The 12733-nt window shown below is 53.0% G+C and overlaps 2 protein-coding genes across 3 annotated transcripts in view; one reads left to right on the forward strand and one right to left on the reverse strand.

Annotated features, from left to right (window-relative positions):
• Window positions 1–12733, forward strand: part of MED8 (mediator complex subunit 8) — a 417118-nt gene that overhangs the window by 349346 nt on the left and 55039 nt on the right. The window lies entirely within an intron of this gene.
• Window positions 1–12733, reverse strand: part of SZT2 (SZT2 subunit of KICSTOR complex) — a 62604-nt gene that overhangs the window by 8388 nt on the left and 41483 nt on the right. For both annotated transcript variants that reach the window (XM_077960174.1, XM_015137379.3), the window contains 29 exons: window positions 12588–12680; window positions 12364–12442; window positions 11967–12260; window positions 11662–11803; window positions 11382–11489; window positions 11231–11294; window positions 10855–11040; window positions 10317–10484; window positions 10152–10239; window positions 9955–10026; window positions 9564–9765; window positions 8261–8360; window positions 7419–7548; window positions 5417–5569; window positions 5232–5334; window positions 5043–5148; window positions 4841–4952; window positions 3919–4037; window positions 3643–3807; window positions 3287–3371; window positions 2960–3124; window positions 2693–2860; window positions 2155–2288; window positions 1359–1525; window positions 1137–1234; window positions 920–1052; window positions 609–739; window positions 382–482; window positions 133–309 (listed from right to left, as the gene is read on the reverse strand). In XM_077960174.1, the coding sequence (XP_077816300.1) occupies window positions 133–309; window positions 382–482; window positions 609–739; window positions 920–1052; window positions 1137–1234; window positions 1359–1525; window positions 2155–2288; window positions 2693–2860; window positions 2960–3124; window positions 3287–3371; window positions 3643–3807; window positions 3919–4037; window positions 4841–4952; window positions 5043–5148; window positions 5232–5334; window positions 5417–5569; window positions 7419–7548; window positions 8261–8360; window positions 9564–9765; window positions 9955–10026; window positions 10152–10239; window positions 10317–10484; window positions 10855–11040; window positions 11231–11294; window positions 11382–11489; window positions 11662–11803; window positions 11967–12260; window positions 12364–12442; window positions 12588–12680 (3843 nt within the window). The remainder of the gene's footprint in view (window positions 1–132; window positions 310–381; window positions 483–608; window positions 740–919; window positions 1053–1136; window positions 1235–1358; window positions 1526–2154; window positions 2289–2692; window positions 2861–2959; window positions 3125–3286; window positions 3372–3642; window positions 3808–3918; window positions 4038–4840; window positions 4953–5042; window positions 5149–5231; window positions 5335–5416; window positions 5570–7418; window positions 7549–8260; window positions 8361–9563; window positions 9766–9954; window positions 10027–10151; window positions 10240–10316; window positions 10485–10854; window positions 11041–11230; window positions 11295–11381; window positions 11490–11661; window positions 11804–11966; window positions 12261–12363; window positions 12443–12587; window positions 12681–12733) is intronic.

Consider the following 12733-nt stretch of genomic DNA (forward strand, 5'->3'; position numbering starts at 1 on the left):
CTTCCTCTCTCAGACTCCCTCCCTACTACCTCTGCCCTCAGTCTGTCCCATCTTTCCAGCTTCTGAGCTGGTTTTGCCTTTAACTGACCCCTCAGTAGCCAAAACTATAGGAAGAGCCAGAGCAGCAGGCACCTTTTCGTCTCGCACAGGGAAGTCCAACTGGCCATAATGATGGAAGAGTCCAAGCTTCTGGCTGAGTAGGCAGAAGATGAGATGGGCTCGTGCATTCTGCCACTGCACCAGGCGAACCAGTGCTCGGCCCAATGCTGCCCCCAGGTCTGGAGCCCAGTTGTAGGTCAGCAGCTGTAGCTGGAGGTCGGGGGTCAGGGTCAGTGAGATTATGGAACCCCTCTTCCCACCCAGTCCCTGGCCCATATGTACCTTCTTGTCCACGACCTCCAGTAGCAAGAGCCTCTGCCGGGGAGCATTTCGCCCTGAGCTCCCATCACCTCCTGGCTCGAAGCGCTGCATGGCTTTGGCAGCTACAGGATGGGGGAGGGGCACAACAGGGGCCTGGGAACAGATCCCCCTTGATCCCACCCTCCCCTTTGCAAGGTTGGAGACCCCACCACTTATTCTTAGCCTACCCCCACAGGCCATGCCCTCACCCTGCTGTGTTGGTCTCCTCCACTGCAAGAAGTTCCTTCCCAGAAGCAGCAGACGCCGCTCAGCTGCAGGGCGGGGAGAGGGGCCCAGTTGCCCAGGGGAACAAGGGCTGAAGATCTCTGGCTCTGAACCCCTATTGAAAGGGCGGGCAGACAGAAAGGCCATCCATGACACCACTCCCTGGCCTAGTCTTCACCTCCCTGGACCTTGTTTCCACCTCTCCTAGCTCAGTTTCCTCTGGTTTGGCTTCCTATAGGCCCGCTTTTAGCAAGTCTAGGGGAGTTCCCTTCAATTCTATAGGATCTACACTCACAAACGCTGCTCAAAGATGCGGACACTGGTGTCTCCAGCCATTGAGGTGACTAGTGCGGTGAACTCAGACAGGATGGATGGAAGGAGGAACCGGGACACCATGTGGGTGGAGCTTCTGGACACTGAGGCACAACCTGGGAGGCAGAGGAGTCACTATGAAGCTGCAGGATGGAGACCAGGCTGGGGTTGAGGGATGGGAGGGGAGGCTGGGGTCTCACCAATCTGAACCATAAACTCCATCCAGCGCCGAGCAGCACGGGCAAACACAGGATGAAGGGTCCCCACCTCACCCTCTTCTAGCTGTGTGGTCCGGCGTCTGAAAGACAGTGGGAGTAAGAGCCTCATGTCCATACATGACACTTGTATGTTTATACAGACCACGGCCCATCTGTGACTTCACGCCCATACTCTCCCAGGGCACAATACCACCACACACACACCTTTGTCTCTGGGCTCCAGAATCTGAGCCTGGTGCCCGCTCAGCTCCACCGGGAGTCCGAACACTCTCGGTTTTGTGACGCCTCCGGCCCCGAGTGTCTTCTGGCCGATCCAGGACAATGTCATCAGTTGTTTTGGGGGAACCCAAATCCCCACATTCTGTTTTACTCTGGGGGCAATGCAGTGAATGAGGAAGGGCTACTGGGAAGAGGAAAGGTGTGGGATGGAGGCACTATGGAACAGCAGTGAGCTAGGAGGGTTCAGAGGTCTGGGTTCAGTTAGCTTCCCTAGGGGCAGGCTAAGGAGCCCAGGGCAGGTTACTTAACTTTCCTGAGCCTCACCTTCCTCACTGTAAAAGCTCTACTTATCTTGCAAGCTGTTGTGAGGATCCGACAAGAAAAATGGAAGTGAAGGCACATAGTAAGTTAAGGCTCCCTCTACATCAGTGAGAACTGCCACATTCTGCAAAATCCAGTCCAAAACACAGAGCAGTTTTTGTTTTGTTTTTTTAAGAGAGTGTTTCTATGTTGCCCAGGCTGGAGTGCAGTGGCCATTAACAGGCATGATCACAACGTACTACAGCCTTGAACCTTGGCCTGAAGCAAAATCCTCCTACTTCATCCTCCTGAGGAGCTGGGACTAAAGGTACATGCCATGGTGTCTGGCAGGAGAGAGCAGTTTCATAGGAAAGGAGACTGTGGCAAGGCCTATAGGGGACTGGGAGGCAGGAGGGAGTGTAAGAGGAGCTAGGAGGCAGGCAGAAAGGTAGATGCCCACTTCACCACTTCCTCCCATTACCAGCATATCCCAGAAGCTACGCCGGCCAGCTTTGCTGGGTGGAGTCACAGGCTCCCCAGGGACAGGGGCAGGGGGAAAGGTGCTAGCTCGGCCTGCAGAGCTCTTAGTTTCCAAAGATCCGTTCCTGAGACTTCCTGTGGACACCAGATATTACAGACACCCATCACTGATCATCAATCCCCATTCCAGAAAACTGAATCTCAAGACTGGTATGACAGTGACCTGCCTCCTACTCTACCTGTCAGTGAATGACAGTATATACAACTGATAGTGTGCAACCGCATGTGTTAGTATGAAGTGAGCTTCTGATGCAACAGCCCTGTCTAAGTGGGTGAGCAGCTGCAGCCATTCACTGCTGCCAATGTAGCACCTGGATGATGCACAGACAAGCTCATGGACAACTGTAAGTAAGTGATTCTGATGTAGTAGTTTTCTGTCATGCTTCCCCTAAACCCCATCTTTGTACCCTCACCTGCCACACTGTCCTGCCTGGATCTGTGACATTCTCTGGACCCCAAGGACCTCTTGACTTGCATACCTGAGGGTGTGTCCTCTGTACATAGTGAAGCTGGCAGCAGCTGAAGCTCGATGATGGCATCGGCCAGGGCCTGGCGAGCTGCTCCTCGGAACTTCTCCTCCAGCTGCACAATACTGATGTTCCCCTTTTCCCACACATCCAGTCGAAGCCGTGGGGCCCCATTCTGAGCTGGAAGGAGAACAGGGGACCCTAGATCCCCCTCTACTCACCACCCTTACCTCCCACAGCAATAACTGAACACCTCATCCTCTGACCAAGCTGTCCCACCTGAAGAACCATCCACAACAACCGGGCAGCGGATGACCTGGGTCAGCTGCTCAAATTCCTCCTCTCGCAGTGGGTCTGGGGGTCCCGGAGAGGAGGGGGGCCACAGCGCCACTGACAAGGGGGCTCCTCCTTCATCCACAAAGGCTAGAGTGATGCAGGCAACCCCTGGGTAGAAATCCATAGGAAGATTCAGCTGTGGGACTTGCCGACCACCCCTCCCAAGACCCTCCACTCAGCTGCAAGCCTGGGAAAGGTCCTCTCAGCAACAGGATGGCAAAAGGCTTTCCCTCACCTGGTGGTGCCACAGGCCCGTGCCCTGCACCATACCTTTGCCCCCAGTGCCCTGTCCACCAGGCTTGTTATACAAGTAGATGTCCAAGTCAGGGAGGCCACCCTGTGGTGGGAGTGGATGCTGGGGAAAGAACAGCCACAGAGCACTAAGACCAAGCAAATGGACAAAACCCTCAGGGATGGGTGCCCACAGTGGGGAACGTGGTGCAGGTAGACATGGGAGCACGAGAAGACACAAGTGGGTAATAATGGTCCCCAGGGGGCACGGGTATACCCAGGTCCAAGGACAAAGGTACATACAGTGGTATCTGTAGGAAAGAGTCAGTAAGGGTGTGCGTGGGGCAGGCGGCAGGGGTGCACATGAGTGTGGAGAGAAATGAGTGCAATCTCACTTGGAAGTGGTTCCGGCTGTTGCTATCTGTGTACTTGGGAGAGTGCAGGAAGATGAGCAAGTTCTGCCGCAGGTACCACGCCAAGGCTGGAAGCCAGGGCCTGCAGGACGTGGGTAGGGCCAGATGCAGCACCTCTGAGGGGAGACTTCCAGGGGGCTGGATGAACTGCAGAGTGGGAAGAAGAGGGCAGAGCTGAATGTGGAAGTTCCAGCCTAGACTGTCCCAGCACCTGTGGCTGAGTCTGGGAAGGATGCTGGTGCCTGGAGGGGAGCTGACCTCCACATCAGCTGGTGTTAGCTTGCAGTTCCGAACAAGCATGACTGTGATGACGTCCAGTGTGGCCTCATCCAGGCGTCGACACAGAACTCGCACGAGCTCATCCGTGATCTCAGGACCTTGACACAGCCATGGTGGGAAGGTGGGGACACTGGTAGAGGAACCAGCTACCCCCATAGCAACCCTAAGATACCAAACTCAAACAATTCCCAATTCCCTGTATACTAGAAGCAGCGTTAGGAGTGCTGGCTCTGGAGGTAGCCAGCACTAGGTTCCAATTCTGCCAAGCTACTCGCTATGTGACTGTGGATACTTTTTGAGTTTTACTCTCAAAACCTCAGGGCTTTCATCCATAAAATAAGAATTATAATAGCATCATCCTCATAAGTTTGTTGCAAGAATTACACTAGAAGTTATGTAACAGTCTCAGCCCAAGACCAGCACGTTAACTGAGCTATAAATATTAGCTGGAAAATCCAGTTGCCTACTGGACACCTCGGGCAAAATATATCCCAAATAACCATCCTCTTCACCCCGAACCCAGTCTGGTATCAGGCCGGTGGCACCACCAGTTCTCCAGTCACCCCAGCTCCCCTTCCCCAAGCTGCGCCTCAATCAACTGCAGCCCTATCCCTGAACATGGCAGAAGCCAGTTCCTTCCCATGCAGCTCCTGCTTGCGGAAAGCCCTGAGCACAGCAGGAACTAGAGGAGGGGCCCAGGGCGGAGTAATACGAGGTTCTAAGAGAAGTCCCAGAGGGTCTGGAGCCTCCAGCTAGTATTTATGGCTCACTTAATATGTGCCAGGTCTTGGGCTGCAACTGTTACATAACTTCAGTGTAATGCTTGTAAGGTTCTAAGAGAAGTCCCGGAGGATTCTGGAGCCTCATGTGGCCACTCCCCTACCCCCTCTTCAGACCTTACCTGCCTGCCCAACACCATGGACCAGCAGCTGGATATGTCTGTCCACTTGGCCCACAGGACGAGCAGCATCTGAACTGCGGCTGGAGGCCATGTCTAAGGGAGAACGAAGACCCTACAGGGAAAACTGTGGTCAGGGCCCTGGCTCCAGAGAGCAAAGTGCAAGGGGCACACAGGGGCATCAGGCAGTGGGAGTGATACATGCCAAGGCTTCCTCAGAGTAGATGGGCTCTTGGCTTCGGGACAGAGCGAGGGAAGGGGGCAGCGCATCCCCTTTCCATGGTCGGTCACTGCAGGATGTCTCCAGGAGCCTGGGAAAGAGCAGCATGTCTTTGGACATGCCTCCCATGCCATCCTTAACTCATGCCCTACCCACCTTCCAAGGGCCACGTACCGAAGATAGTACACAGCCTTTGTTGCTCGTTCCTGATAAACAAACATGTTTTTCCGGTTCACCACAGAGAAGGCATTGAGCACAGAGCGCAGGGCCTGGATGGCTGGGGAAGTAACGTGGGCTCAGGAAACTGCCTTTTCCAGATCCTTCCAATGTTCACCTGCCCTGTCATGCCAATCACATACCCCGAGAGACCCCCATGCTGGGTCCCATTTTGAGGCGTGAATGGACTCGGATCACAGTTCCCCACACAACGTCACAGGAGAAATGGCCAGGGACAAACTGCATTGTGGCTGCCAGGTACCCTCGGGGCGCACAGCTCTCATCAGCAGCATAATCTGGGGGAAGGGGAGCAGGGATTAGAAATGGGACACACCACCCTCTGCCCTCCAGACTTCTCACCTGGGAACTGGCATACTTGCCCTCACTTCTCCAGACCTGTCCCTGATTACTGCAGAGAAACGATGATCATTTTGGGTAACACGACAGGGCCAGGCAGACGCGTGCCCTTAGGAGCACAGGTCATAGCACAAAGGTTTCTACAGGTATCTCAAGGAGACTTAGAGAAGGAGCTAAGGAGAGGTAACAAGGCAGGCAAAGCATGAGGAAATCCTCAAGATCATGCCAAGAGATTCTGACCCTGTCATAATATATGTCAGTAGCACTGTAGCACTATGTCCTCCGGGGAGTTCCAACAGTAACCTCATTAAAACCAAAAGGGTATGGCTGCTTATGCACACCAGCTGCAGAGGAGGGATAAACTGTGTCCTGGGCTTTGGAGGACAGAAGCGCCAACAAACCCAAAGGGTAGTGTGGCAGTACACAGGAGCCCATGGCCACAGTACAATGCCTCCTTTGACCCTTTTCAGGTTTCCAGGGAGCCTTGCGGTGGATCAAAGTGGCAGTTTTGCTCTCAGAGAAGCTGCTGTCAAGTGTGAACAGCACACAGGCTACCCAGGAGGCTGCAGTTTCTGCGTAGAGGCAGAGGCTCTGGAATGGAATGCTGGTTGCTAAGGGTTTCAGGGAAAAAGTCTGGAGAGACTAAAATGAGGAAGGGCTATGTCTGGGTTCTGACTGGCTTTACATCTCAGGCTGCCGGAAGTCATTCTGAAGTAAAAGTGTTCGCCTGTCCTAGCTCGTGTTCAATTTGCAGAAGATGCCTTTGAAACCATGGGAGTCCACTAATTATGGGGACTCTGCTTTGATAAGGAGGAGATCCCAGAACATGCTGAGAGATGCACTCTCCTGCAGATGTCAGAAACATTTGTCTACAGACTTGCTGAGAATGTTAAAAATAATCAGTAGTCTGATTTTACTTTTAAACCAGAGAAGAACTGCAAAGGAATGTTATGGTTCAGCTTTTCCTCTATCCGTTTGGGTGAGAGGTCATCAGGAGTAAGAGAAGGGAGAAGTGTTGAGACTTCAGTTACTATCTTGAGTGGATTATCTTGTTCCCTTACCATGACTGGAAATCCCAAAGCAGTCCTGTGGCTGCCTGTCTGGAGGAACAGCCGATTAGGCGGCCAATTCTACTGGCCTTCAGGCTCCTCCCCTCTGGATTTCTCTTACATGGGAACTGGCCTGCTTGTCCTCACTCCCCCAAACTCTTCATTCCTGTCTATTTCCCTGCCAGGGAAAGATGGTCATTCTGGGTAACGAGACAGGGCCAGGCAGAGGCAGGCTCTTAGGAAGATGGATCATGGCCTGATGCCCCTTCAATGATCTCTCCTCTTCTGTATTCTTCAACCTCTCCCTCTCCACTGGCTCTTTCCCTATAGAATATAAACATGCTCAAGTCTCTACTTTATTTTAAAGCTCCTTCCTTGCCCCCATCTTCCTTTAGTTACTGCCGTATCTATTTTCTCTGTCTTCACTGCCAAGCTACTTGTAAGAGTAGTTATTCTCGGCCCCACCTATCACCCTCTTTCACTTTTAATTTCATCTGCTTTCTATTCCCATCTCTCTACTGAAAGTACTTCCATGAAAATCACTGACGTTCAGCAGCCAATGACGTTCAGCAGCCAAGTCCAGTGATCCTTTCCTGTCCCATCCTTCTTGCTCTCTCTCTAGTACCTGGCACTGATGACCAAGTAATGAGGACTCGGCCCTCAGCTTTCACCAGAGTATTCAGTAAAAGAAAGGGCAGCAGCACCGCCTTGTGAGGGAGGCTCGTGGGTGGGATCTCACCATCACTGGGCAGTGGTGCCCGCTGACGGGAGTGGAAGGGAGTCTCGCTGCGCCACAGATCTTCTTCACTCTCGGCCACCAGAAGAGAGTTACACACGTGGCTGTCGTGAAGGTCTTGAAGAAGCAGTCGCTGGGAGAAGGAGCACGAGGTCAGGGAACAGAAATATCTCCTCCTAAGTGGGTGGTGGTGGTCAGGGGTGATCAAATGCCAGAGAGAATGACCACTATCACTGGGGATTGGAGGTTAACAAGAGTATCAGTTATCACTGAGAGGTCAGAGCTCAGGCCTCTGAGAGGGATTCTTAGTCACGAACACTTGTCCCTTTGGCGCCAGAATCTGTTCACCATCCTTTGGGTCTCAGCTTAAAACTCACTTCCTCTAAGAAGCTTCCCCTGATACTTCAGATGGTCAGATTCCTGTTACATGCTTTCATAGCAGCTTCTACTGTTCCTTTTAGGATTCTTCACAATTGTAATTGAAATAAGTTGTGTAATTCAGTTGTTCAACTGTCCCCCATTCTACACAAGCTCCACAGAGTTACAGCGTCCCTCTGTCTGGGTCACTAGTATATCACTAATGCTAGCACAGTGCAATGAGAGGGAGTATCTCATGGTTACTGGGATGGTTTGAAAGAGTAACCCACTGTTACTGGGGGTGGGTTGTGGAGCACTCCCAAGGTTGTAGGGAGCTGGGGGAGAAACAGCATCCTACTAACTGAGGGAGTCAAAGACTTTCCATAATTATTGATTCTGAAATGGACCAATAGCCTTTGAAAATCAAGTTCTTAGAAATTTGGTTCTCATCTGTTCTGTCTCAGGGCCTGGAGAGTCCTGCCCCTTACCTGGTTGACCTCCCTGCAGATTTCCCCAACTCGCCTCACCAGGAGCTGCTGCAGGTGGCGACACTCAGTGCCTGGCCCCCCATCCTCCCGAATCAGGCTCCTGGGAAGGAAGGATAATCTGACCAGAACTGCAGTGAGGAGGAGTTATATGTAATGGCATGATATGTATATATGACATAACTGCAGTTATATGTATCACGAAGGGGAGGGAAAGTCATGGAAGTGGGGCCAAGGGAAACCATGAAAAGGGAGCAGGCTTGGACAAAGGTAAACTTGGTGGGAAATGGAAGAGATGGAATTCTCAAGAGCAGTTCTGGATGCCGAGGCTCCACACTTGCTTCACCAGCTCCCATACGGGCACCACACTGAGGCTCCTTTATGCTGTGTCCCTCTTCTTTCTTCTCAAGTGTTTGTCAGAATGGTGGTTTTCCTTTCTTCTCAACCCCACCTTACCCTGCACATCCCACCCACCCCTGAGATGACAGCAGTAGTGAACCAATGCCTATGCAGGAATCCTGGCTTTGTCACTTACTATGGCCTTGGGCAAGTATTTAACTGACCTGTGCTTCAGTTTCTTCACCCAAATGATAAGGATATTAATACACCGTAGGGTTGTTATGTAGATAAATGAGTGGATTCATGTAAGCACCAGAACAGTGCCTACCACACAGTATGCACTTGATAAATATTAGCTATTATGCCTTATTTATTTATTTTTTTTGGAGACAGTGTCTTGCTCTGTTGCCCTGGCTGGAGTGGAGTGGCACAGTCTCATTCACTGCAACCTCCACCTCCCAGGTTCAAGATTCTTCTGCCTCAGCCTCCCAATTAGCTGGGACTACAGGCGCCTGCCACCACGCCCAACTAATTTTTGTACTTTTAATGGAGACGGGGTTTCACCATGTTGGCCAGGCTGGTCTCGAACTCCTGACCTCAAGTGATCCACCTGCCTCGGCCTCCCAAATGCCTAGGATTACAGGCATGAGCTACCATGCCCAGCCTTATTATGCCTTATTTTTATACACGAACTTCTGAAGCTGCTGTGAACCTTAGATGTTGTTAATGCTCATCTAGAAGCCAAAATCCCCATCAGCTTTTTGACTCCTATAAGACAGTTGAATGTGATGTGCTTAGCTGTAAGATGTGGAAAGTGATCAGGAGCCACCAACCTAAGAATACAAGTTGGATCTCTACCCAAGCTCTCAGTCCCAAGTCTTACTTCTAACACTGGAGAGAGGTACTGTGGGAGCAGAGAGAAGAGGTTAATGGGAGCGTGAGGGTGCAGGCCCTGGCTTCTACTTACCGTGCATGTGCATACACTTCCACACGGTCCTGCAGGACCCGGACAATGAGCCAGAAGTCAGGCAGGGAGGGCCCAGGGAGGCCTGAGAGTGAAGGCTGTGGAGGTGCTGGCCCAGGTGGAGTCCGCAATGTGAAGGGGGCCTTCTCACCAAGGGTGTCATTGGGACCCTCACTGTCTGAGCCACTGCTGCCACCATCATAACCTGTGTCAGATGCACTGAAGGTCAATCCCATCCGAAGCTGGGCCCGACTCACCTTATCCTCCAGGTGCATCCAGCTTGATGCACTTCAGATTAGTCCCTTCTGATGCCTCCTGCCCAGACCTTTCCCAGTGCAGCCCTAAGCCCACCTCCCATCAGCTTAGAGTCCTTCACCCCCTCCCCCCAGCTTACCTAAGTGGTCTGAGTCCACACTGCCCTGACTGGACATGAGACTTAGCCCCCGGCTGGGCCCAGGCTGACTCCCTGGATAGAGAAAGAATATGCCTGGAGCCTCTCTCAATCCTGTCTAGGGCCTCCCTCCAAAAATGGAAGCATGGTCAGGGATCTGGTCCTGGCCCCCAGACTTTGCGGCCCAAGTCCTCTCTTACCTCCCTGTGGCACGCTGGGCAGGCTGATGAGGGGGACACCCTCAGAATCCTCTGGGGACCCAGGTGCTTGGGGGCTGGCTGTCAGGGTCTGAGAAACAGGAAGTCAGGACTGAGGTATAGGCCCCACACACCCACCACCCCCCTCCATTCCCAGGTGAGACTCACCTCCCCTTCGATGCCTTCAGCCCTGTCCTCGTGACTGTGCCAAGCCCAGGCTGCTGAAGAAGGCTCCCCATGGGACCCACCTGGCTGTTGGCCAGCTGCCACAAAGAAGAAGCCACTGTCAGGGTCTTCAAGAAGAACATGGCCAGGGAGATGGAGGCGCCGGAACTCCTAGAGAGCAGGAGCCAAGATCACAGTTTAGGCAGGGCAGCCCTCCCCACACGTGGTGAGCTACACTTCCTCATGAGACGCTCCTAACTACCTGGTAAAGCAGATGCTGGCATCCCCACTGCTGAGGTAAGAAAAGGTTCAGTGACTTGCCTAAGGTTCAACAGGAGCAGTGACCAGGTTGGGAGCTGGGTTTCTTTCCACTGAGTTGGGCTGCCAAGCACAGGGGTGAGGGCAGACGATGTGGTCAGTAGGGAGACAGGAGGGGTAACTCTATGAGCTCGAACTAACAGAGGGCCTTCCAGTCCTGTGCCTGGGACCCAGGGAAGGACGGGCCCCAAGATGACCCTGCAGTGTTCTGAGGGCAACTTACCTCCTTGAATTGTGTGAGGGAACGCTCTGGCCCAAATACAAAACTCAGTGGCAGAGTTTGGCGAAGGCAGGTGGAGCGTCCAGGAGAGCTATGGATATGGGCAGCTGCGCGGTGCAGGGCAGGGCTCTGGGGGATGCCCCCTCTTCGGAGTGCCCCCACCATCTCATCTTCCAACAACCAGCGGATCTACGGTTAGACAGCAAGTGACAAGGGCACCTCCCTTGCTTCCTTGGGCATCCCCTCAACCCAGACTAGAAGATACTTTGCCTCACAGACTGAGAGAAGTCTCACTTCTATCCCAGAACAAAGAGGGCACCTTATCTCACTCACCTGATGGAAAGGGAATCAGTGACAGTGTTGGGGGTGAGGGGCTCACCTCATTCATGGTGGTCTCAATAGCCAGTCTGTGGGGCGTGGCCAAACTGGATAGACCTGGGTGCCTAATTGGAAGAAAGGTTAAGATATTGGTTTCCAGCAAATGAAATTGAAAAGGAGTAATGAACTCTGAGAGGGAGATAAGGAAGTACCTCTCTTCTTCTGGGGGTGGCAGTGGGGGCCCAAGGCCATCATCTGACCTTAAAGATGATGGCTGCCCTGGGGATCGTGGGAATGAAGCACTGCTTTCAGATGTTGACCTGAACAGGGTGGGAACAAAAGTCAAAGGTCAGGAGCTACTATCCTACCAGGGCCTCCTCCTCACTCCTTTCTTGGACTCCTCAAGGTCTCCTTAGTCCCCAAGTGCTCTAGATTCCCTCAGTGGTCCCCCTACCCCCCTTCCAAAACCCCCCACCAAATTTGCTGCCACACCGGTGGTGCTGAGGGTCTGAGGCTGTGGGGAGCTCCACTTCCAGGGGCAAGGTCAGAACGAAGACATCCAGAGTCACACTGAGGTCCCTCAAGGGAACTCGGCCTCCAATTAGGGGGCCCTCCAGACTGGAAAGCACCTGGCCTGGGAGAGGAGGGAAGTTAGCAGTTGCTGAGGGCTGCTCTAAGATAAGCACAGATTCCAAGTTCTAAGTGTTAAAAAACACAACCCCTAGGCTCCCCTCCACGCCCACACAGGCAGGCTGTTCCAGGACCTTTGGCTTTCCCTTGGGCTGCCTCAAACTCACCCAGGCAGGTAGGCAGGCTGCACACAGGTACTGAGCTGTGCTGCCCACGCAGCCGCACGGAGCACGTGAGGTGCAGGAAGAGTGGGGGCAGGTCATGCAGGAGGCTCTCAGGCCCAGTGGGTGAGTCGTCCCCCAAGATACTGAAGGAGTCTTCATCAGGATTCACAGTGTCTACATCTGACAGCGAAGCAGAGTCTAGCCCAGCAGGTCCCAGGTCTGATTCACGGCTCTCCCGGTATTCTACCTCTAGCTCTGGGTCACTCTCAGTGACCACACAGCAGGCAGATGTGTCTCCTAGTAGTGCATGTCACGTGGTCAATGGGAGAGGCTGGCAGTGGAGGCCCCTGAATCTCCATGTGAAGCAGCCTTCCCCACCTTGACTCACTTGCCCACACACCTTCTTCTCCCATAAGCTCAGCCTCTGAAAACTCCAGGTCACTGATTTTTCTGTCTACTGTGTCCCGAGGCCCCTCATCCTAGGCAAAAGAAAGAGACAGCTTGATCTAAGGCAAGACAAGAGCAACATCCAGGTCTCAGGGAACCAAGACTCAAGAGGGTCTGGGTGGGCCTCTGGGACTGTGGGTTGAGAGCACAAGAGAGGTAAGGAAGAGAGCCACTCACTTCTCGCCTGCTGGATGGAGGGCAATAGAAGAAGTAGTGGGGATTGGAAGGCACTGTGCGGAAGTGGAGACGACTTATCTCTAGGAACTTCTCCTGTTATGGGGTTTAGAAGGAGGTTAGAATGTCAGCCACCCCTCAACAGGACA

The sequence above is a fragment of the Macaca mulatta genome, chromosome 1, assembly GCF_049350105.2.
Source record: "Macaca mulatta isolate MMU2019108-1 chromosome 1, T2T-MMU8v2.0, whole genome shotgun sequence".
NCBI lineage: Eukaryota > Metazoa > Chordata > Mammalia > Primates > Cercopithecidae > Macaca > Macaca mulatta.